Source organism: Tachyglossus aculeatus, chromosome 14, assembly GCF_015852505.1.
Source record: "Tachyglossus aculeatus isolate mTacAcu1 chromosome 14, mTacAcu1.pri, whole genome shotgun sequence".
Classification (NCBI taxonomy): domain Eukaryota; kingdom Metazoa; phylum Chordata; class Mammalia; order Monotremata; family Tachyglossidae; genus Tachyglossus; species Tachyglossus aculeatus.
This window is the reverse complement of record NC_052079.1, coordinates 12,010,471-12,035,369: the sequence shown is the minus strand read 5'-3', so window position 1 is coordinate 12,035,369 and position 24,899 is coordinate 12,010,471. Positions and strand designations below refer to the sequence as shown.

The window sequence follows — 24,899 nt, the reverse complement described above, 5'->3', positions numbered from 1 at the left end:
AGTAAGCGCTCAAATACGATTGATGATGATGATGATGACCAAGCGCTTGGGAAGGACAAGTTGGCACCATATAATAATAATGATGATGGCATTTGTTAAGTGCTCACTCTGTGCAGAGCACTGTTCTAAGCGCCGGGGGGGAATACAAGGTGATCAAGTTGCCCCCCCGTGGGGCTCACGGTCTTCATCCCCATTTTCCAGATGAGGTGACTGAGGCTTCAAAGCCCCACTGAGCGCACACCTCTTCATTCACTTCTTCCCCCCGCGCCTTACCTCATTCTATTTATTTTATTTTGTTGGTATGTTTGGTTTTGTTCTCTGTCTCCCCCTTTTAGACTGTGAGCCCACTGTTGGGTAGGGACTGTCTCTCTATGTTGCCAACTTGGACTTCCCAAGCGCTTAGTACAGTGCTCTACACATAGTAAGCACTCAATAAATGCAATTGATGATGATGATGATGATGATGATGATGATGACCACCACCACCACGACGAGGGCCGGCGGCAGGCCTCTCGTCAGATAGTAATAATAATATAATCATCATGATGCCATTCGTTAAGCGCTCACTCTGTGCAGAGCACTGTTCTAAGCGCCGGGGGGGAATACAAGGTGATCAAGTTGCCCCCCGTGGGGCTCACGGTCTTCATCCCCATTTTCCAGATGAGGTGACTGAGGCTTCAAAGCCCCCCTGAGAGCACACCTCTTCATTCACTTCTTCCCCCCCCACCCCGCCTTACCTCATTCATTCATTCATTCAGTCGTATTTATTGAGCGCTGACTGTGTGCAGAACACTGGACCATCGCTTCTCGGCCTTTTGGCTAAGATCAAGTGTAGTATCTGTTCTTATCAGTTTAATATCTGATACCTCCCCCTTTTAGACCGTGAGCCCACTGTTGGGCAGGGACTGCCTCTATATGTTGCCAATTTGTACTTCCCAAGCGCTTAGTACAGTGCTCTGCACACACAGTAAGCGCTCAAATACGATTGATGATGATGATGATGACCAAGCGCTTGGGAAGGACAAGTTGGCACCATATAATAATAATGATGATGGCATTTGTTAAGTGCTCACTCTGAGCAGAGCACTGTTCTAAGCGCCGGGGGGGGAATACAAGGTGATCAAGTTGCCCCCCGTGGGGCTCACGGTCTTCATCCCCATTTCCCAGATGAGGTGACTGAGGCTTCAAAGCCCCACTGAGCGCACATCTCTTCATTCACTTCTTCCCCCCGCGCCTTACCTCATTCTATTTATTTTATTTTGTTAGTATGTTTGGTTTTGTTCTCTGTCTCCCCCTTTTAGACTGTGAGCCCACTGTTGGGCAGGGACTGTCTCTATGTGTTGCCAACTTGGACTTCCCAAGCGCTTAGTACAGTGCTCTGCACATAGTAAGCGCTCAATAAATGCAATTGATGATGATGATGATGATGATGATGATGATGATGACCACCACCACCACCACCACGACGAGGGCCGGCGGCTGGCCTCTCGTCAGATAGTAAAAATAATATAATAATCATGATGACATTCATTAAGCGCTTACTCTGTGCAGAGCACTGTTCTAAGCGCCGGGGGGGAATACAAGGTGATCAAGTTGCCCCCCGTGGGACTCACGGTCTTCATCCCCATTTCCCAGATGAGGTGACTGAGGCTTCAAAGCCCCACTGAGCGCACACCTCTTCATTCACTTCTCTCCCCCCCCCCCCCCCGCCTTACCTCATTCATTCATTCATTCATCCAATCGTATTTATTGAGAGCACACCTCTTCATTCACTTCTCCCCCCCCCCCCGCCTTACCTCATTCATTCATTCATCCAATCATATTTATTGAGCGCTGACTGTGTGCAGAGTACTGGACTAAGCGCTTGGGAAGTACAACTTGGCAACACATAATAATAATGTTGATGGTATTTGTTAAGCGCTTACTCTGTGCAGAGCACTGTTCTAAGCGCCTGGGGGGAATACAAGGTGATCAAGTTGTCCCCCGTGGGGCTCACAGTCTTCATCCCCATTTTCCAGATGAGGTGACTGAGGCTTCAAAGCCCCCCTGAGAGCACACCTCTTCATTCACTTCTTCCCCCCCCCACCCCGCCTTACCTCATTCATTCATTCATCCAATCGTATTTATTGAGCGCTGACTGTGTGCAGAGCACTGGACTAAGCGCTTGGGAAGTACAACTTGGCAACACATAATAATAATGATGATGGTATTTGTTAAGCGCCTACTCTGTGCAGAGCACTGTTCTAAGCGCCTGGGGGGAATACAAGGTGATCAAGTTGTCCCCCGTGGGGCTCACAGTCTTCATCCCCATTTTCCAGATGAGGTGACTGAGGCTTCAAAGCCCCACTGAGCGCACACCTCTTCATTTACTTCTCTCCCCCCACTGCCTTACCTCATTCATCCATTCATTCAGTCGTATTTATTGAGCGCTGACTGTGTGCAGAGCACTGGACTGAGCGCTTGGGAAGGACAAGTTGGCAACATACACTAATAATGATGATGGTATTTGTTAAGCGCTTACTCTGTGCAGAGCACTGTTCCAAGCACTGGGGGAGGGAATACAAGGTGATCAAGTTGTCCCCCGTGGGGCTCACAGTCTTCATCCCCATTTTCCAGATGAGGTGACTAAGGCTTCAAAGCCCCACTGAGAGCACACCTCTTCATTCACTTCTTCCCCCCCACCCCCGTCTTACCTCATTCATTCATCCATTCATTCAGTCGTATTTATTGAGCGCTGACTTTGTGCAGAGCACTGGACTAAGCGCTTGGGAAGGACAACTTGGCAACATATAATAATAATAATGATGATGGTATTTGTTAAGCGCTTACTATGTGCAGAGCGCTGGGGGGGGGATACACGGTGATCAGCTTGTCCCCCGTGGGACTCACAGTCTTCATCCCCATTTTCCAGATGAGGTGACTGAGGCTTCAAAGCCCCACTGGGTGCACACCTCTTCATTCACTTCTTCCCCCCCCACCCCCCCCCGTCTTACCTCATTCATTCATCCATTCATTCAGTCGTATTTATTGAGCGCTGACTGTGTGCAGAGCACTGGACTGAGCGCTTGGGAAGTACAAGGTGGCAACATATAATAATAATAATGATGATGGTATTTGTTAAGCGCTTACTATGTGCAGAGCACTGTTCTAAGCGCTGGGGGGGCGGGAATACAAGGTGATCAAGTTGTCCCCTGTGGGGCTCACAGTCTTCATCCCCATTTTCCAGATGAGGTGACTGAGGCTTCAAAGCCCCACTGAGAGCACACCCCTTCATTCGCTTCTTCCCTCCCCACCTTACTTCATTCATTCATTCATCCATTCATTCAATCGTATTTATTGAGAGCACACCTCTTCATTCACCTCTTCCCCGCCCCCCGCCTTTCCTCATTCATTCAGTCGTATTTATTGAGCGCTGACTGTGTGCAGAGCACTGGGCTAAGCGCTTGGGAAGTACAAGTTGGCAACATATAATAATAATGATGATGGCATTTGTTAAGCGCTTACTATGTGCAAAGCACTGTTCTAAGTGCTGGGGGGATACAAGGCGATCAAGTTGACCCACGGTGGGACCCGCAGTCTTCATCCTCACTTTACAGATGAGGGAACTGAGGCACAGAGAAGTAAAGTGACTTGCCCAAAGTCACACAGCTGACAGTTGGAGGAGGCGGGATTTGAACCCCTGACCTCTGACTCCAAAGCCCGGGCTCTTTCCACTGAGCCACGCAGCTTCTCTATAGAGACGGTCCCTACCCAACAGCGGGCTCACAGGCTAGAAAGGGGAGACAGACAACAAAACAAAACATATTAACAAAATAAATAGAAGAGTAAATATGGACAAGTAAAATAAATAGGGTGATAAATCTGTGGAAACATATATACAGGTGCTGTGGGGAGGGGAAGGAGGTAGGGCCGGGGGGATGGGGAGGAGGAGATGAAAAAGGAAGAAGGGGAGGATTCGTTCATTCATTTAGTCATTTATTGAGCGCTTACTGTGTGCAGAGCACTATACTAAGCGCTTGGAAAGTACAAGTTGGCAATATATAGAGACGGTCCCTACCCAATGGCGGGTGCACAGGCTAGAAGGGGGGAGACAGACAATAAAATAAAACACGTTAACAAAATAAAATACATAGAATAGTAAATATGTACAAGTAAAATAGAGTAATAAATCTGTATAGACATATGTACAGGTGCTGTGGGACTGTGAGCCCACTGTTGGGTAGGGACTGTCTCTATATGTTGCCATATAATACATATATATATATATATATGTATGTATATATATATATATATATACACACACATACATATATATGTATATATACATATAATACAAGACAAGAACTTGTATTTCCTAAGCGCTTAGTACAGTACTCTGCACACAGTAAGCGCACACAGTAAGTCCCTACCCAACAGCGGACCCACAGTCTAGAAGTAAACATCACTAGTTGATTTAATGTCAGGGTAGCTTGAGTACATTTGAAAATAGTAATTAAACCCCTTTGAAAAAGTCACACGCCCTCTGAACATAATTACATGTATAATTACATGTTATTTTTATTACATGTATTAATTACACGTATTTTTAAAAATGTGTTATCTGGAGTGGTTTGGTGGAGTGTTTTTGGTTCACTGAATCCATGTAGTGGTGTATGATTCAGTGATCACTTTTTAAGCATTTTTCGTTGAGGGAAACTTTTCTTATTCCTGTTAGGTATGGAATGCCTTTTTTGGTGGAGATATGTGTATCATTAACTCCTGAGTAAAGTTTTGAAGTCTGATCCTCATTTTAAAGCCAGAGTGAAGGACTGTGTTTCTTTTGACTCTTGGTTTTTGTAGAAAAGCACAGACTCTCATCTGGAATGTATCTCCCATCTATATAGACTGTAAACTAGTTATGGGCAAGGAATAGATCTGCCTGTTGTGTTGTGGGCAGGGATTGTCACTCTTTATTGTTGTGTTGTACTTTCCCAAGTGCTTGGGACTCTGCACACAGTAAGCCCTCAATAAATAGATTGAATGAATGCTCTTCCAAGTGCTTAGTACAGTGCTCTGCACAGAGTAAATGCTCAATAAATGCAATTGATGTCTAGAGATTCTACAGTTTTAAATTGCACATTAAAATTACTTTGTAGATTAAATCTTCCAGATGAAATTGAGTTTATCGTTGCTTAAAATTAGCAGAATCGTATTACCCTTTTCTCAAATTTCATCTTCTCTATTATCATAATTATGTTAGAAGCCATAATAAGTAATATTTACCCAGAACCTTCAACTACTATCCTGATTAGTAATAAAATTGAATTGTGTTTATATTTCCAGGGCGCGGTGGTAAATCAGAGCTCTCCAAACAACCATCCAGCAGCAGTACTGAATCAGTCATTATGATGTTTGTATCTAGAAATTTTCGCATCTAGAAAAGGAACTAGTGTTGCTAAACAATACGTTGTCTGTTTTTTTTGAGGATATTGGATCCTGTTACATGATGCTAAAGGAAGGAAAACTTCCGGGAGTAAATTCTAAGTATTTTACACACGTGTATACACCCAAGTTATAATGATTGAATCAGATATTAATTTCCACGTTTCCTCAGTAAACAGGCTGACCCTGTTGCACAATGTCCCAAATATTAGAGACTATACATAACATCTGAATGCATTTTCTTAAAGTGAGTGCAAATCTCTCATAATTTCTAACTCTTCTCTATGTCTCAGATTTTACTACAGCTTTATATGTGGGAGTATATATTTTTCAGTGTATTGCATATAATGTGGATGTGGGTGTTGGACTATCCAAACCACTTATCTTGTATCTACCCCAGTGCTTAGTACAGTGCTTGGCACATAGTAAGCACTTAAATACCAGAGTTTATATTACTACTTGGTTTTGGTAGGTTTAGAATTCTAAACACTTATTAAAGAATAAGAAATAGTTCGTAGTCAGCAATGATCGAAAATTGACCTCCTTTATTTATGTGAAGAAATTAGAATTGTCATATAGCAAGATTGTATATTCACCAAACGTTTCATTTTGTTGTTGTTTTTTCCCTCCCTTCTTTGATCTTACTGAGTTAGACTTAATTTTAATCTTTTCCCTGAGTACATGAAAAGAGGCACTCAGAGCTGTCAGTTTTGTGAGCCACTGCTGTAATAAATCAGAGGACCATTTGAAATAGGTGTTTAAATGATGAAAATAGATTTGAACACTGATTGTCTTGTCACCGAAAGCTGTAAAGTAGCGATGACTTCATTAAATATGCATGAGTGAAATTGAGTAGACCTTTGAATCGTGTGGTTTTTTTTTTTCAGTTGGAGACACTTTTAAGAAAAGTGCTCTTTTATTTGTCCTTCCTTTAATTGGTTTAGAAAATCCATAGTTCTTTCAAGAGAGATAACTTAAAAGAATTGAAGCCAAATAAGATATCTGCTACTAAAAGGACAAAGTTCCTTAAAACAAAGAGATGATAATAAAGTATTCTGTAACCCTTCAGGGTTTTCTGAAAACTTGGAAAATTGGACAATTGGGTACATTTTTGCACTATGATTAAAATTATACTCCTTTTAGTTTGGGTGGTTTTATTCCTACCTAGCTGCAGTGACAAACCCTTTCTCTATACCTGCCTTAACTGCCTTATAAGTGGGTTACTGCTTGCTTTGGGTTGGTTAAAAGGTTGTGATTAGGAAGAGTGCATTGGGTGGGGGTATTATTATTTTTGATCCGTAGATTCCTCCAGTTTTGTTAAACTTTATACAGAGTTTTTCAGTGTGAGGGTATATTATTATACAACTGTAGTAGTTTTCAGCCTCTCTTTCCAAAGTAGTGACCGATCATATTCTTAATATTCATCCTGTATGAGATGATGTACTTTTTCTTGCTGCTTTGAAATTGAATTTCCATCTTATTCTCATCGTAAAAACACCTAGAAACCTATTTACCCAGAAAATTCTTACCCCAAGTCAGAAGAGACAATGAGGCTAAGCCATGTGATTTATTACCTCTCTCCCTTGATTAGGAGGAAATGAGGCAACAGCAGAAAGGCATTCCCTGCATTTTCTATTTGCACTACAGAGCAAAACCCTGGTTTTTTGTGCAGAAAGGTATTTGCTGGTATTTGTCTTTTGGCCTCCGTTTTTGGAATTTGTGCCCAATGGGAATGGGAATCATTTCTTTCTAAACGTCTACAGCTCTCTGAGCACCTAATTAATGCAAAATAGTATTAATGGAGCAATCTGAAATATTAAACCAGGATTAGGCTGCCAGTTTTGGCAGTTTGGAAGGGAAATGGAATGGGCCTGGTAACAGTCATCTTGGAAGCCACAATATCTTATATTTATCATTGGGAAAATACAGTAAATCTGGAGTTAGAGCAAGGGGGAAAAGTTGAAAGTAATCATTATCTTCTAACTCAAATTCAACTAGTGAACCAGAGGATCCAGGGGAAGCTACCCAACCTCCCCATGCTCCAGATTATCCTGTAAAATCGGTTTGATCTGAATTTCTTTTCAGAAATCTTTTGAGGTGTGGAAAATGTTTTTCATTCATTCAGGGTGCTCAAAGCGTTAGAGAGGTTATTCTAGCTGAATACAGTTAAGTATTGTTAATGAGGTAAAACAGTGAAAAAACCCCTTCTCCTTCACCCCACCTCCCAGGGAAGTTGGAAATGCAGTGTACCAGTGGTCAAATTTAATGATTTTAATCTGTACTGAATATTTCAAACTCTGCAATTAATTAAAGGATGCCACCTTAAATAATTTTTCATCAGATTTACACAAGTCCTGTACAATTAACAACATAGTAATTGCAGCATGTTACTTTACATATCCATTTTTAAAGCTTTGTAATAGGGAATAAGTAAAGAGAAAATAATTATAAGAGACCTAGGTCAAAAGTCTAGCTGATACGCTTAAATTTGACTGCCTATAACTAATTATGAGCAGATCTGAGCATGTTATCCTGGGAGCTTCTGTTCATGTAATGCTAGGAGGTCTGACTTACTCAATCTTGGTCCTAAAATAGTACAAGCTAAAGTTTAGACGTTTAGACGGCAGTAGACATGGAACTGCTACTACTAAGGTTAGTGTTTGCATACTGTGAGAAATCTTAGAGCCAAAGACCCAGTGGGAACTAATAGCGAAAAGTTTTTCTCTGTTTTGGATGACACTTCAAACGTGTGCTCATCTGTTTTGGGTTACTGGGAACCTCGCCTCTTGTTTTGGGCAGGGAATGTGTTTATAATAATAATAATAATAATAATAATAATAATAATAATAATAATAATAATAATAGTAAGCACTTACTATGTGCCAAGCACTGTTCTAAGTACTGGGGTAGATGCAAGGTAATCAAGTCATCTCACACAGGGCTCACAGTCTTAATCCCCATTTTACAGATGAGGTAACTGAGGCACAGAGCACTGAAGTGGCTTGCCCAAGATCACACAGCAGACAGTTGGCGGAGCCAGGATTAGAACCCATGACTTCCCGACTCCCAGTGCTGTGCTCATATCCACTACGCCGTGCTGCTTTTCATGGCTAGGTAACCATGCCAAACTTCTTGGTGGCTACTTTCAGTAATTCTAGGAAGGTCAAGTCATATTAGAACAAATCACCCTTCTCCATGCTATGTCCTATTGTAAAAATGCCACAGTAAAACGGGGCTTTTTATCTGTGCCTTTCTGCTGACCTCTTGCATGGTCTAATTTAGTGGGCCACGAAGTCGTGGATTTCAGATTTGTTGAGGAAAACTGGAGCTTCTGCTGCAGTCTTTTAGAGAGCTGACCGTACAAGAAGCGTCAAAATCACACCAGAGAAAAGGGATAGGTGGGGGCAGAGCCCAGAAGATTACTAAATTGCATCACCGACGCTTTCTGGACTCAAATAGAGAACAAAAACTTAGCCTTGCTTTCCTCATAGCTGTCTACACACATCAAATTAGCGTAGATTATAAAATGGACAGCGTTATACTGCATATGAATTATTCACGCTCTTGGAGTAGGGATGCCAATGTGGGGTGCTTAGTATGGTCTTGCTGATTCATTTAATTTGCAAGATCATACTGCATTGGGCAGGGAACACGTCTGCTAGTTCTGTTGTATTGTACTCTCCCAAGCGCTTAGTACAATGCTCTGCACATAGTAAGCCCTCAATAAATACGATTGATTAGCATTAGCCACTTATAACAATGGCCTTCAGGAACTATATTGGTAGTTAGTATAACCTTTATTTTGTATCCTGGAGGACTGCATGCAACTTGCTACATATTTAAAATTGCAGATGTTGTGGCCAATTTTAAGTTCCTAATTTCCTTTGGGAATGTCCTGTACCAAATGTATTGAAGGTAATAAAGATAACTTTCTGCCCTGCCTTTAATGTCAAGCTAGGTGTTAAATTATTTAGCATTGCACTGTGTTATCCATTTTCCTGATAGATCATTTTGCACTACAATATTGCTGCTCATGGGAAAAATGCACCTCCAGCAGTTTTAATGACCTCTGGAAAGGATAATTTGTTTTGGTGCTTAAGATTTGCCTTTTACATTTCTTAGCAGTTTCAAGAAGATATTTCTCTGAGGTAGCTATATTATTTTCCTCCCAAAGCTATGAATTTTGAGTGCAACCCTGCAAAATTCCTCTTGTGTTTTAAAAATGTATTTCAGGGTAAGTTTATCATTTTGGCCTCCTCCAAGAGGCCTTCACAGACTGAGCCCCCTTTTTCCTCTCCTCCTCCCCATCCCCTCCGCCCTACCTCCTTCCCCTCCCCACAGCACTTGTATATATATTTGTACAGATTTATTACTTTATTTTACTTGTACATATTTACTATTGTATTTATTTTGTTAATGATGTGCATTTAGCTTTAATTCTATTTGTTCTGATGACTTTGACACCTGTCTGCATGTTTTGTTGTCTGTCTCCCCATCCTAGACTGTGAGCCCGTTGTTGGGTATGGACCGTCTCTGTATGTTACCAACTTGTACTTCCCAAGCGCTTAGTACAGTGCTCTGCACACAGTAAGCGCTCAGTAAATACGATTGAATGAATGAGTGAAATGTTCACACTTAGTCACCTCAAAAAGTTGAAAAGAGGAGGATTTCAGGAAGTAAGAGGCTGGATTTAAGACCCAGTCTCTTCATTTGCAATCTGAAAAATTAGTGGCTTCATTTAAAAAGGATAATATATGTTAAGCCCTTTTTATGGCATTAACTTTTGTGAGAAGTTTGCAACGATCGAATTTCCCAAGAGGACAGAGTTAGGTGAGGATAGGGAATTAGAAATAAATCCCAATTCCCTTGAAATATATTTCCTTCAAGTAGACATGGAAATGTGACTCATTTTTCCTTTTATTGTTGCGGAACTAGGTTGTAAATTTGTGTATTAATTTTTTTTATTCTCAATCGATTCCTGCTTAGAGTTCCGTAAATTGTGTAGTATTTTTTTCCTATTCAGCATTGTATATTTGTGAAAAGTGCTCTCACGATGCTCGTATGTATTTACTTTTCTTTAATTCATTTTTTAGAATGTGGAAGTCCAAAGCCAGTGCAGTGTGGTTGGGCTATGAATCTGTGTAAGTGGCCATTATAGGGTCAATGCCCCAACCCTCAATTCCTCTGATAAGGGAGGAATTTGAGGTTTGGGGTTTTTTTAATAGTATTTAAGTGCTTACTTTGTGTCCAGCACTGTTCTAAGTGCTGGAGTAGATACAAGCTTATCAGGTTGGACACAGTCCATGTCCCATATGGGGTTCATAGTCTGAGGAGGAGGGAGGAGTATGAATAGGAGGGCTGTGTTTCCAAGCACTTAATTCCCTACTCTGCACACAGTAGAGAGTATAATTCTATTTATTTATATTGATGCTATTGATCCCTGTCTACTTGTTTTGTTTTGTTGTCCGTCTCCCCCCCCCTTCTAGACTGTGAGCCCATTGTTGGGTAGGGATTGTCTGTATTTGTTGCAGGATTGTACTTTCCAAATGCTTAGTACAGTGCTCTGCACACAGTAAGCGCTCACTAAATACGATTGAATGAATGAATAGAGGCGCAATCAGTGCAGCTGTCGATATTAATGATGACGGTGATCATAAGCAATTCTAAAACACCCTCTTGGATTAGGTCCCATGTTGTCCGCCACGCCTCCCAGGGAGAGGGTGCTGAGTTGAGTGACCCTGAGGGCTGAGAATATCTCATTTCAGTGCAGTGGACCCATAAAACCAAGTAAAAGCTGTGCAGGTCTGGATAATTGTTTTCTGGATGTAGGAGTTTTTATGGGGCCATGAGAAACCCTCGCTTTCAGAGCAGTGATCAGCACACTCTCTCATGTCGTAAGTGGATAGCCACAAATTTAACAGGACAGAAGGCGCATTGGGACTTTCTGAGGAATTAATTTAAAGTTTTATCTACAGGGATTCTTTCCACAGCACTATCCTTTTAGGGGAAAATTCTGTAAAGATCCATGTCTTCTCCCGTCTTTATCATTTTCACTCACTACCCAATCCCAGCCACATTCTCTGTGTCCCCAGCTAAATTTGCTGTCACCCAGGGGATGACAGAGTAAAGGTTTCCTTTACTAAGTGACAAATTATTAGGGATAGAGTTTTAATGTTACTACCGTAAATACTTAAAGCCATTAAAGTGACGTATTTGGGGGGGATTCAATTTTTTTACAACATGATAGGAGTGGTAGAGAAGCATCGTGGCTCAGTGGAAAGAGCCCGGGCTTTGGGGTAAGAGGTCATGGGTTCAAATCCCGGCTCAACTGTCAGCTGTGTGACTTTGGGCAAGTCACTTCACTTCTCTGTGCCTCAGTTGCCTCATCTGTAAAATGGGGATTAAAACTGTGAGCCTCCTGTGGGACAACCTGATCACCTTGTAACCTCCCCAGCGCTTAGGACAGTGCTTTGCACATAGTAAGCGCTTAACAAATACCATCATTATTATTATTATTATGTGTAGCTATCTGTTCTCCCTCTAAAGATGAAGGAGGAGCTGCCTAGCCTAATGGAAAGAGCACGGGGCCGGGGTGTTCTAATTCTGGCTCCACCACTTGCCTCCTGTGTGACCTTGGGCAAGTCAATTAATTTCTGTGTCTCAATTTCCTCATCTGCAGTTCTCCCTCCCCCCTCAGACTTTGAACCCCACGTGGGTCAGGGAATGTACTTAACTTAATTATTTTGTATCCAACCGAGCACAGTGCTTGGCACGTAGGGTTTAAGAAATATCACCATTGTAGTTTTATTAATTTTAGGGGATGGAGCAACATCCATATGAGGAGTGCCTGAAAAGATTAGTACTACTTCAGGGTAGAGAGAGGGAAAAGCTGAGGCAGGAAGTCTACAAAACCTAATGCACACAACACTCGTTTAAGAGTGAAGATGAAGATTTTAAAAATGCTGAAACCTTCAAACAGTGGGTAGTACGTATATGGAATTTTTTATAGCAGGAAGTTGTGTAGGCTAAGAATATCAGCAGACTCCATTGTGGTTTGGATAAAATGAGAAGCCATCTAGAGTGGATTACTGGAGGGAAAGTTAGGGATGTAGAGGAAAATTGTAGGCAGTTGGCTTGGACATTGCTAACTTTTAGGGAGAATGTTGAGGAGAACAGCCATCCCACAATCCTTCTGAGCATTGCACTGCTGCTTTTGGAGGCAGGTCAAAAGTCAGGATGAACTAATGGTTTGGCCCAGTCATCATCATTAACAGCATTTATTAATTGTTTATTAGAGGCCTGAGAACATATAATACAAGAAATCCTTGCCCTTGAGCTTGAGTCAAATGAAGGAGTGATCTGTAATGATCTTTTATGCTGTAAGTTTATCAAAAGGCAGACAGAAACAACACCCTTTTTTTTTCTGTTTTGGTAAATAATGTTTTCTGGCTTCCTTGCAGATACGTTAATACTACTAAATAAAATTTAATGAAAGCTGGGACTGTCTGTCACCCTGGACATTTGCAGCTGAGGAAGAAGAACCATTTCAAGGAATGGAAGAGGCTCATAGCTTGTTGCTGAATGAAGAAGCATATAAGCAACTTGGTGAAGTCGAAAAGGCTGAATTTGTTTTTGAGTGGCTGAGATTTTTGGAGAAACTTTTACTAGCAACCAGCAGGGTATGTAAAAATAAGAAAGCAAATCACTTTTATGAAGTTTTGGATAATGTTTCATCTCTTATTGTAATGTACTCAAACTTAAGAAGGTTCCAGGGTGAATTCTGTTAATCTCTTGGGCTGAAGTTATGATTTCTTCTTCATTCAGTGCATTTTTTTAATATTGTAAGAAATTGAGTTTTGTCTTACTGTTGTCCTTGAAGATGAAAAGAGTGGGAAACTAACCTTCTTGGATTATCTTAATAAAGACTAAATAGAATTTGCAGTGTGGTGCAACTTTGTTCCCTTTACCTTTACTCCAACCTGCCCCAATATTCCTCACGTGTCTGTCTTAAAATGTCTTTCACTTTCTCAGCCCTCTGTTTTTATGTTATTGAGCATAAAACATTGCAGTAGCAGTTCCACTTACAAAATTATTTAACTTTGGCTTTTAAGGGAAAAGTACTAAAATAGAATAAAAATTGGTTAATGCACTTGTATATATGTTTGTACATATTTATTACTCTATTTATTTTACTTGTACATATGTATTCTATTTATCTTATTTTGTTAGTATGTTTGGTTTTGTTCTCTGTCTCCCCCTTTTAGACTGTGAGCCCACTGTTGGGTAGGGACCGTCTCTAGATGTTGCCAACGTGTACTTCCCAAGCGCTTAGTACGGTGCTCTGCACACAGTAAGCGCTCAGTAAATACGATTGATTGATTGATTGGTTAAACAAAGTTGTGCAATATAGCAGTTCAGAAGAAAATATTTCCTGGCATGGTAAAAGACAAAAATTACCCTTTGTTGTGGGAATGACCATAAGATTATTTTCTTCACCAGGCCTTAAGAATGTCAGTTTTTACTAGAACCTCTTCTCATCTGTGGAGAAGATAATCCAAATGTAAAGGAGTAAAAAAGAAATTGCTTTTTTTCTGAATAGAATAGAGTTTAATTATGTTGATTTTTTTTTTAAAAAAAGCATGTTTATGATCTTTATTTCTAGGCTGACATAAGGGAGAAACAGAAGACACTTGTTGCACAACTAACATCTCTGTTAAACAGTTCGCCAGGGCCACCCACCAGAAAGCTCCTTGCCAAAAACCTAGCCATACTTTACAGTGTTGGAGACACATTTTCTGTTTACCAAACAATTGACAAATGCAATGAACTCATTCGCAGCAAAGATGATTCACCAAGCTATCTTCCCACTAAACTGTAAGTCGAACACTAAACCCGGCCCCAAGATGGAATAATGCTCTCTCGTTAGACTGTTTTGTAGAATCTTCAAAACTGATATTAGTCAATGTGCATGTTCAGATGATTTTCATATTCACAAAAAAGTATTGCTCGTCTGTGTCCCTGACCTTATTTGGAAGTTGTGAAAATGAGTATCAGCCTCCCCCCCACAACCCTTATTTATTTATTTTTTAAATATTTCTGGATTTAAAGTTTTTGGAATTTGTAGATGAGCATCCATACCACATCTAAAAGTCTGGGATCCAATCCTTGAGGGAAGAAAGAAATGTTTTGTTTATATTTGGGAGGGACAATAACTCTTTTAGGCTAACAAATCCCATAGTAGATTATCACTTCAAATAGATGCCGTTCTAATGCTCAGAAGCAGCCCTCTAAAATTGAGCATTGTACTTTCTTTTTCTCAATAGAATCACAGCTGTTTGGTCAACTGCAAGATTTAAGCATTAAAAAACTTACAGAATGCCATATAACTGTGCATAACAGTGCTTAACTACTAGCCTTGCCAGATCAGTGATCTACTTACAAGCAGATGAGAGCTTTTTTTCTTCTCCAGGAGTTGTTAGATTTCCAAAAGCATTGTGATTATTCCCTTCTACTTGTTTTTTCCTTGCTTGTCTCTAAATGTGATTTATGCCACTGGCTAACTTTGACCTACCTCTCTCTGACAAATGGTGTAAAGAATGCCAAATTGCTTTCTATTAGCAAAATTTAGGAAAGTGGGGAAGGAAAGTGTTTAAGGTAAATTTTCCGGGGAAATGAGAGTGCTGTAAGAAATATCGGCATTAAAATTCAAGAGTGCTTAAAAGAATAGCTTTATAATGGGGTGGGTGTAACTGAAAATTAATAATTCACTCATTGAGATTGTATCTTGAATGCATGGATAATTCTTTGAAACTAGTAGTTTTTATGTTTTGTGGCTTAATGTAAGTTATTAACTTGCCAAGGAAATTTAAATTTCTTTAGACCTGTCCTAATTTTGCAGGGTAAGACATTTCTTTCTTTAAAAGCCAATATACCAGTCAGTTGTATCTATTCCAAGTTTTTTCCACCTATAATTCAATCATCTCTTAAACTGGGTTTTTTTTTAATATAATGGCTTTTAAGCACTTACTATGTGCAAAGCACTGTTCTGAGCACTGGGGAGGATATTAGGTGATCAGGTTGTCCCACGTGGGGCTCACAGTCTTAATCCCCATTTTACAGATGAGGTAACTGAGGCCCAGAGAAGTGAAATGACTTGCCCAAAGTCACACAGCTGACAATTGGCAGAGCCGGGATTTGAACCCATGGCCTCTGACTCCAAAGCCCCTGCTCTTTTCCACTGAGCCACGCTGCTTCTCTGATATTTGATATTGTTCTGATATTGTTACAGTGCCGCTGTGGTGTGCTTGGGTTCGTTGTACAAGAAAATGGGAAGAATATTGGGAAACACTTTTGTGGACACAGTGGGGAATATACTCAAGGCTATGAAGAGTGCAGAGGTAAGGCGCTGCAAAATTGATTACCAGTTCAGCAGAAGAACAGCAAAGCTACACATCAAAAGCTTTTTGACTGTTTTGAGCTAATCAGCCGAACAGATATAAAGGAACAGAGACCTGAGAAGTATTCAAGAGCATTGTCTTCTCTCCCTCACTGTTCCTCCTTATCTTTATTTCAGTAAGCTCTGACTTCAGTTGATACAGGTGGTCACAGTCTCAAAATGGTAATAATAATAATAATAATGGCATTTATTAAGCGCTTACTATGTGCAAAGCACTGTTCTAAGCGCTGTTGCGGGGGGGGATACAAGGTGATCAGATTGTCACATGTCGGGGTACCCGACATGGAATTTTGGAGTTGAAATATTTCCCCTCCACGTTAATAGTCTAGTAGCCACACTGTTTTAATTGGCAATCAGAGACATTATAGTAATTAGGAAATTATAATGCCGGTAGAGAAGGGTAAAGTCCAGTGGAGGACAGTCTTTCCCCTTGACTTTTCTTCATCAGTCAGTAGTTTTTATTAAATGCTAAGCACTGTACTAAGTGCTCGGGAGAGTACATTATGACAATATAACAGACACATTTCTTAATGACATGGAAGCAGCCCATGAAGTGCAGAAGGAATACCAAATCTTGGGCAGGAGTGGGAGAGAGAGCCTGAATGTCTCCCATTAACTTTTATCCCATAATTTCTTCTATCATGTTTATTACCAAGCCTTCAAAGCAATAATGACTTTAGAAGGAGTAGGGAATGTAGTAGTAGTAGTACTGGTAATAGTATTTATTAATCACTTAGTGTGTGCAGAGCACTGTACTAAACATTGAAAAGGAATATACAAGTGGGATTTACACAACCCCTGGCCCTCTGGTACCTTGCAAGAGGCTCTCAACCCTGATTTTTTACTCTCCAAAGCTGGATGATCTAGTATCATGGCATCTTAATAAAACCCTTTTCAGAAACTGCCCCAGTGAGTACTTTTAACAGTAATACTTAACCCTCAGTTATTGAAAGTAGACTGCCAGGAGTTAAATTTGTACTGTTCGAACATATTCCCAGTATTCAAGAGTTAGAAATATTTTTAAAATGATAATACCATCTGTTTTTCTAGTTAATACATCTTTTCCTGTTAACTGTTGAAAAGGGGGAATTTTTTTTTTTTCGTAGTCCCAAGGTCGCTATGAGATTATGCTGAGTTTACAGAACATTTTGAAAGGACTGGGATCTGCTGCCACCCCATGTCACAGGGATATTTATAAAGCTGCCCGTTCATGCTTAACTGATCGATCCATGGCAGTTCGCTGTGCTGCTGCAAAGGTAAAGTGGATTTACAAAGATGGATTTTCCTACAGATTAACCCAATTGAATGTGAATGATTAAGAACAAAACCAATGAATTTTTTAAAAGCTTTTATTGATTTGTTACAAGATATAAGTTAAATTCAATGACTGCTATGTTAATACTCCATAGCTTCCTAGTGGGAAATAGTCATAATCTTCGGATTAGTTTACTAGTGTTTTCCTTCTTAAAATCTCTGCTGCAGATGTTTCAGAATCAACTCTGTTGGTAATGAAATATTTTCATAGTGAGTATGTTTTCTCACTAGGAACATCATTGCCAAATATAGTCATCTGACTTGTATTTAGTACTCCCAGTGCAACTCTTGCTGTCGTCACTTAGATACCTTTGGATTTTGTTTTACTTATCCTTTATTTCAAAAGCTAATGTATACCAAACACTATGTTTTTATTTTATAATTAATTTTATTGGTTTTTTTTCCTTCTCTGGGTAGTGTCTCCTTGAACTTCAAAATGAAGCTGCCTTTATGTGGAGTACAGACCTGGATAGTGTTGCAACACTGTGTTTTAAGTCCTTTGAAGGTTCCAGTTATGATGTGCGGATATCAGTTTCAAAGCTCTTAGGCACAATATTGGCAAGACCTCTAATGTCTAAACAGGGAGCAGGTAAAGTGCCGTAATTCTTTGACAGGAAATTTTTTATGTTTTGTTATTCTATTCACGGTAAAAGAAATGTGCCGTGTTGCTGTTTGTCCTTATTCTCTTGGATAATCTGTATCCAAATACAGAAGAGAGTAATGGCCACTGTGGTGAAATTACTGCATGATTTGCCCTAATTTCTTGGCCACTAATAGAAGCCTGTGATTGAGACACTGTCATTAGACATAAACTAATTTTCCTGAAAGATAGAGAGGGAGAAAAAGAAAGCCAGAAAAAACCACAAGGGGCAGGTCCTAAGGAGTAATTTTAGAAATAGAAAAATGAAAGTGAGAATCTACTTTTTTAAAAAATCTTCTATTGGAATTAGGGAGTAGGTATGACACAATGTTAGGGAGACGACTCAGAGTCCAAGTAAACTATCTTAGAATTAGTGCTATAAGGGACCTAGTGAAGTCATCTAGACCAGCCCCATGCATCTAAATAATTGAGTAACTAAACTGCACAGGTGGGTCCCTGAGGACATCCTCCCTTGATAGTGAAGCTAATTCATAGCGTACAAGGTTTCATGTCCATTTTGGGGGACATTAGACTATTAGGGATTCTACCTGTGTACTCTCATAAATCAGTTAGTGAGAACCCTTAAAGCCTGCTGTTGTTAGAGCACTCAGAAATAGAAGAAACCACAACAAAATTAAATTAAGAAAAAAAGGAATGAGATGTGTGGGGATAAAAATAGCGCTTCCAATCTTAAAAAAATAAATTCATTTTAGTGTGCTACTACAGTTATCCAACCCTCACTTAAGTGTAATGACCAATGTATTATTTCTTCCTTTTCCCAGTTTTTTCCTTTCTCTTCTTACAGCCGCTCTCCCCGTCTCCCTCCACCATTCTCCTTCTGTCTCCTTGTGTCCCACGACTATTTATATCTCTTAAATGTTAGTCAGTTGGTATTGTGTGCAAAGCACTGAACTATTTGGGGGAATCAAATGAAGCAAAAGACATTGTCCCCACCCTCAAGAGGGCTTAAAATCTAATGGGGATTGGTAAACATAAATTATTCACAGATCATCACCATCAGTGGCATTTAATTTATTTAAGGAAAATCAAACAGGGTAATACCTCAGCATTCTGGACATGTGAGGGTAGACTGAAAAGATTAGGACTCTTTAGTTTGAAATGAAGGAAGACAGAGGTGGGTATAATTGAAGCCCATAAAATAGAGAAGGATGTAGGTAAACACGGAATTGTTCAACAAGTTCTAAAAATCCAGAACTAGGAAGAACCACTGAAGTTTAACAATGTTGGGTTCAAAGCAAACGAAAGGGAACACTTCTTCCTACAGTTGATGTGAAGCATAGGGAATTTTTCACTTTGGAAAGTTTTCCATGTAGAAAATATAATTAGGTTGAAGAAAATTTTCCGTACATGTTTAGGAGTTGGAAAAAAAACACTAGATGTGTTGGAGGGAACATTTTAGATAAGTTAAAACACTTAGGAAGGATTTGAGTCATGTGGATAATAGGTCCGTGAAATGAATTATTTGAGAGAAAAATTAAAGATGTTAGAAGGATTATATCTGCCTCTGCAAACGGAAGTCCAGGAAGTCATTTGTCATACTGTTCCTTCAAACTTTTTTTGTTTCGATTATTGGAGAGAAAATAGGCTATATTCTAAAACCACTCTTTGGTAATTTGTTAAAACAGCCTCCCGACAAAATATTCGCAGAGTCACTCTTGAAGAAGTCATGGAATTATTAGGAACAGGCTTCCTCCGTGGCAGTTCCGGTTTCCTTCGAGCCAGTGGAGATATGTTGAAAGGAACCAGTTCGGTCAGCAGAGATGTTCGAGTTGGAATTACTCAGGTTTGGATCTTATGGCTATCACAACATGACTCTATGACATAAAGCAAACGCTTTAGTGTGTGGTCCTGATTCCACATTTCTTAGTTGAAACAGAAGAAAGCCAAATGGGGCAAGACTTCACTGGGGCAGACTTCATCCCAGCTGGAATTCAGGGAATACACTCTCCTATTTGGAAATGCTTGACTTCTTATATTTCTTAGGGTCCTCTGGTTTTCAGTGTTCTTTTGTGTAGTCTGAAAGTGTGAATCAAGATGACATCCTGCTTAAGTGGTATTTGTTAACTATTTACTATGTACCAGGGACTGTACTAAGCACTGGTACAAGATACAAGCTACTCAGGGTAGGTACAATCTATGTCCCACGTGGGGCTCTCCATCTTAATCCCCATTTTACACTTTGAGGTAACAGGCACAGAGAAATTAAATGACTTGTCCAAGGTCACACAGGAGAAAAGTGGCAGAGCTGGCATTAGAAACCAAGTCCTTCTTACTCCTGAGCCTGTGCTCCATCCACTAGACCAAACTAAACAAACACAGTGTTTTCCTCCATTGCATCATTTTCATAGTAAAGGGAAGAAATTGTGGTCTTCTCAAGTTGATTTAATTTTTTTTTAGTATTCCAAATATAAAAGTATGCTGCTTGGGGCTTTACAGATGCTTCAGAAATAATGTAAAATGTCTCAGGAGAAAGTGGAAGCCTGAGGTCATTGAGACTTGGCATAAGCCTCTTCGTTAGTGACAGAGCAAGCCTGGGTTTTAAAATTTCATGTGTCCCTTATGTTCCTGTTTTGTACTTCTGGGTTCCATAACAATATTGTTTACTGGAGTGTAAATGTTTACAAAAAACTCAGCACTTCAAAAATTAGGCAGCTGAATTATTTTCTGGTAATTAAACTTGTAAAGTAAGTTCCACTGTTATCTCTCTTTGCTGTAGAATTGTTGTCTTTAAATCTGAGGCCAGACAGAACATTAAAATTCATGAAAACAAAGAATAATGCTTGATCACTGTAAACATTCCCCCTTTCAAACCCATCGAACTATATTCCCTTAGGATTATGGCTTTAGAGCATAGTGATTCTCAAGATGGATTTGTACTTTTAGATTTGAGATTGCATGCCGAGAATATCAAACAGCTTGATTCTGTTGTTCAGAGGGTCAAAGACAGTGTTTTACATAACAACTGCCTGGGCTGAGTTTTCTGGCACTTCTCACAGTCTGAAATGAAATAAAACAGGCAAACAGCGTAAATGAGATGCTAGGTGAAAAATCCCCAAACTGCAGTTGTAGCTTTTTTTGGAAAGGAATCAAGGAACTTGAAACCCAATTCTAAATGTGCAGCTAAAATAGTGGTGACTAAAGCAAGATGGTATTCAAATTGACACAAAGACAAAAAATCCCAGTTTCATCTCAAAAAGCGATTTAAACAGAGTCCAAATAAAGGGGTGGTTGACTTTAAAACCCATTTGTACAGCTACAGCTCTGTATTGTATGCTTATAAATAAGGAGTGCTATGTGGGAAAAAATGCATTTTCAGGAATGCCGTAAAAGAAAGGCAGGATTTCCCTTCTAAAGTATATTCAAGTCTCAGTGTACAATTTTAATCCTAAATTTACACAAAGGCATCCTGTTTTTGAGATGCAAAGAGATGACAGTCTTAAACATTGTGTTTTCCAGATAGCCCGTAAAAATGGGCAGGGCTCCCCAAGTCAGTACACACAGCCAGGGGGTGCAGCTTCAGGTCAAAATTGATTATATTATGATACTGTTTCGTAATTGCAAAGATTCTGTTTTTAAAGGGCACTATCTTCTATTTCTTTCAGGCATATGTGGTATTTATATCCACACTAGGAGGACTGTGGCTAGAAAGGAATTTTGCTGCCTTACTTTCCCATGTTCTAAGCCTGGTGTCACAGTCTCACCCTAAAGCCTTCCAAACTCAGGCGGATGCTATCTGCTGTCGCCGTTGTGTTTCATTTATCCTTCGAGCTACTGTAGGAGGCCTTCTTGGGGAAAAAGCTCAAATTTCAGCTGCCAAAGATATTTGTCAGACCATCTGGAGGCTGAAGAAAGTTGTGGGTATGAGATTAATAAGATTGTTTTTTTTTTCCTTTCAGTGCTGAAGTGATTGCCTGACATAAAGGAAAAGATCCTGCAAAATAATGTAGTGCTGTCACATTACCCTAGTGTTTTCAAAAAAGTTTGTGATGTGCCTTGAAATTTTTTTTGACAGATACTGATAAAACATGTTTTAATTCCAGTAAGCGTCTTTTTTCTCATTAGCAAAGAGTATTAGCACCCCTGAAGGTTTCAGATGATACATTTTAATTAAAACTTCAGACTTCCTGTACTCGTTTAAAGAAGCAAGTACGTCTTTGAAATAGATTCATTTTGCTTCTAGTATTTGTCAGGTTGGGTTCCCTCCAGATTCCAGCATCCTGTTCTGAGGCTGCTGAGGCTGAAATGATCATTTCTTACTTAAGGGTCCCGCTTTTCAGTGCCTGCTGAATCAGTAGAATGTGGAGATCGGGTTGCTGATTGTGAACAACTTCGACCTACATGGTAATTTGAGGAATGGAAACTCATCTCTGTTTCTTCACACACATAAAATACATTTCAGTTGAACCCAGAGCTTCATATATGACCAATGAAATGCTGTATTTGCATTTTTGAAGTCCTTCACATTTCAATAAAGCAGCGATCACATGGTTATTTCTTGCGCTTTTATCAGATGCCGTAATCAGTGATGGTAACTTGGAAACCCGGACGAGCACTACAGATGTTTCTACCAGTCAGCATGTTCTAGTGTGTGCTTTACAAGAACTTGGCAATCTCATTTATGGTCTTGGCACTACAGCTGTGCCTTTGCTACAGGATTCAACTTCAGGTAATGACCCGGTTATATGGATGGGACCTCCTATTTTGTTTAACTCCTTTTGTACAAAGGAATCCACCCTCATATAAAAGAGGGCCTACTTAAAATTGGCTGAAGTGTGACTTTAAATGGCTCTGTGTTATTATATATCTGTAAGTAAGGGATGACGTTGGATACCAAAATATGGTTTATGAATATTTGAATGTTCTTCATTTTGGAATTTTAGGTCCTGTGGTTAAGTTCTATTTTTTGTGGCATTTTGTGTACACAAATTCAACTATAATCAAGGTTTTCAGAGAGTTTTCAAAGTACTATGTTTTGCTTAGCATAGAGGAAAATAGTAATTTCCCAAACAAAACTCCGTACATTTCTCTCCATTTGTTTGGTAATGCCTTTTGGCATTCCAGTTTTCTGTGGAATCTAAATCTGAGATGGTTAGCCTTTCCCATTTGTTTAGCATGTTATGACAATTGAATCTAGGTTTTTCACCCTGGATTGGAAATAGATCAATCTTGAAGCCATTGTTTTAAAGCTGATTAAGTGCTGCTAGGATCTGTCGCATTGGAAAGTGGAATGCAAAGGTAAGCTCCTTTATCATCGGCAGTGGTCCTGCACTCTGTACATCATAACTGGTCAGGGAAAATGGGGCAAATTCAGGGACACTGACTTTATTGAGATTTTTTGGTGTGCTCTTTGATGGTTTTAAACTTTCTAGTAATCTGTTCTGATTAATTTTTTAACCACCTGCAAGCCTTTTCAGCTTCTGTGCTGGGGAGTTGGTCCAAATGATTCTGTAGTCCCCATTTCTCTCAGCTTCCCCTCCACACCCGTACTCCACAGTGGTCCCCAGGAGGTAGGTCTGAGTGTGAGAAGAGTCACATAGCCCTTAAGATGGTCTGGAGATGCTTGACCTTCTCCTGGAGGCTGCAAGATCAATCAATCATTGGCATATACTGAGCATTTACTATGTGCAGAGCACTGCACTAAGGACTTGAGAAAATTCAGTACAATAGAGTTGGTAGGCCTGATCTGTGGCCACGAGGTGCTCACAGTCTACGGAGGGAGACAGACATTAAAATAAGTTACAGATAGGGGAAATGGCAAAGTGTAAGGATACTACTGTAAGTGTGGTGGGGGAGGATGGGGTGAATAACAAATGCTACAGATCCAAGTGCATAGGTCATATAGAGGGGAGAAGAAATGAGGGTTTAGTCAGGGTTTAGTCTCCTCCTTTTGGAGGAGATGTGATTTTAGGGGGGCTTTGAAGGTGGAGAGAGATCATTTTGAAACACCCCCTTCCTGTTCCCCTTTCTCCTCTCTGAAAATGCCTCTTTTGAAAGAGGACCATGAGTCTTAAATGAGGCCGCGCAAGGAGTAAGTAGTGTGACCTCCTTCACATCGTTTTAACTAAGGCCGCTCCTTGCAGTCTCTCCTCACACAGTCCAACTGGTTTTTATAAAAATGATTTCAAAGTACCAGTCCCAGAGATGTCCAAGAGACTCTGCAGACATTCTCAAGACTTTACCCCAGGGACCCCAGTGCGGGTGGGAGGAAACCAGAATCCTATTCCCTGCCCCTCAACTACTCAGGATGAAAGCCAGTGTAATGGAAGTTCCAGTTGGACTATTATGCAGCTGCCCTCATCCCACCATTAGGGGACTGGAGAAGGAGGCGGAGAAAGCTGTTGCATTTCAGGCCATTTTGCATATCCAGTATGGCCATGCTGGAGTAGAAAAGAGTGGAACAGTATGGCCAAACAAACCCACTCCACAGCATAGTCATATCAAACCTTGAAATCTCTGAAATAATTTCTTTGTTATAGCCTAAAACTGTGCTTTTCTTAGAATTACAATGCTCTTAGTTTTACTTCAGAAAGACACAACCTAAAAAGTGGCGTTTGATTTTTGCAATCCATTCTTTTCTTGATTCCTCGGTCAGAGTTCTGTAGAAGGACCTTCAGTTTCTGCTTCTTGCTTCCAGGGGTTCTCGACATGGTGACTTCAATTATTCTTCATCCCAGCATTTCAGTTCGACTAGCAGCGGCTTGGTGTTTACACTGCATTGCGGTAGCATTGCCATCTTATCTAACACCACTTTTGGGTCGCTGCATTGATCGACTTACCACACTCAAGTCCTCACCTGAAGCCATTAGTGGCTATAGCTTTGCTGTGGCTGCTCTGTTGGGAGCAGTGAAACATTGTCCTTTAGGAATTCCACATGGAAAAGGAAAGGTAATGATTAGGAAGACGTATGATTCTTTGTAAAATGGTTATGAATTATAAAAATCCCAATTCAAATCATCGGCAGTCTCTTGAGGATCAGTTAAAGTTGCCAAAGCTATTGCAGTATTAATTTCTACCCTGCAGTTCTCATGTCTGTGAAGAAAGTCCCCC

General features: G+C 40.1%; 1 protein-coding gene and 1 non-coding gene across 5 annotated transcripts in view; both read left to right on the top strand.

The window, feature by feature from the left end:
* Positions 1 to 799: 799 nt before the first annotated feature.
* LOC119937298 lies at positions 800 to 988 on the top strand. The gene has a single exon (XR_005453976.1). It is a non-coding gene; the product is annotated as a U2 spliceosomal RNA (small nuclear RNA).
* Positions 989 to 5,397: 4,409 nt separating this feature from the next.
* The window catches only part of HEATR5A (HEAT repeat containing 5A), a 75,950-nt gene continuing 56,448 nt past the window's right edge, over positions 5,398 to 24,899 (top strand). For 3 of the 4 annotated variants that reach the window (XM_038756680.1, XM_038756678.1, XM_038756679.1), the window contains exons 1-10: positions 5,398 to 5,512; positions 12,882 to 13,100; positions 14,084 to 14,295; positions 15,710 to 15,818; positions 16,984 to 17,133; positions 17,609 to 17,780; positions 19,478 to 19,635; positions 21,455 to 21,710; positions 22,363 to 22,518; positions 24,487 to 24,737. In XM_038756680.1, the coding sequence (XP_038612608.1) occupies positions 12,975 to 13,100; positions 14,084 to 14,295; positions 15,710 to 15,818; positions 16,984 to 17,133; positions 17,609 to 17,780; positions 19,478 to 19,635; positions 21,455 to 21,710; positions 22,363 to 22,518; positions 24,487 to 24,737 (1,590 nt within the window). In that variant the 5' untranslated portion in view covers positions 5,398 to 5,512; positions 12,882 to 12,974. Of the gene's footprint in view, positions 5,513 to 12,881; positions 13,101 to 14,083; positions 14,296 to 15,709; positions 15,819 to 16,983; positions 17,134 to 17,608; positions 17,781 to 19,477; positions 19,636 to 21,454; positions 21,711 to 22,362; positions 22,519 to 24,486; positions 24,738 to 24,899 lie in introns of those variants that run through there. The other variant, XM_038756677.1, reaches the window with a different exon arrangement.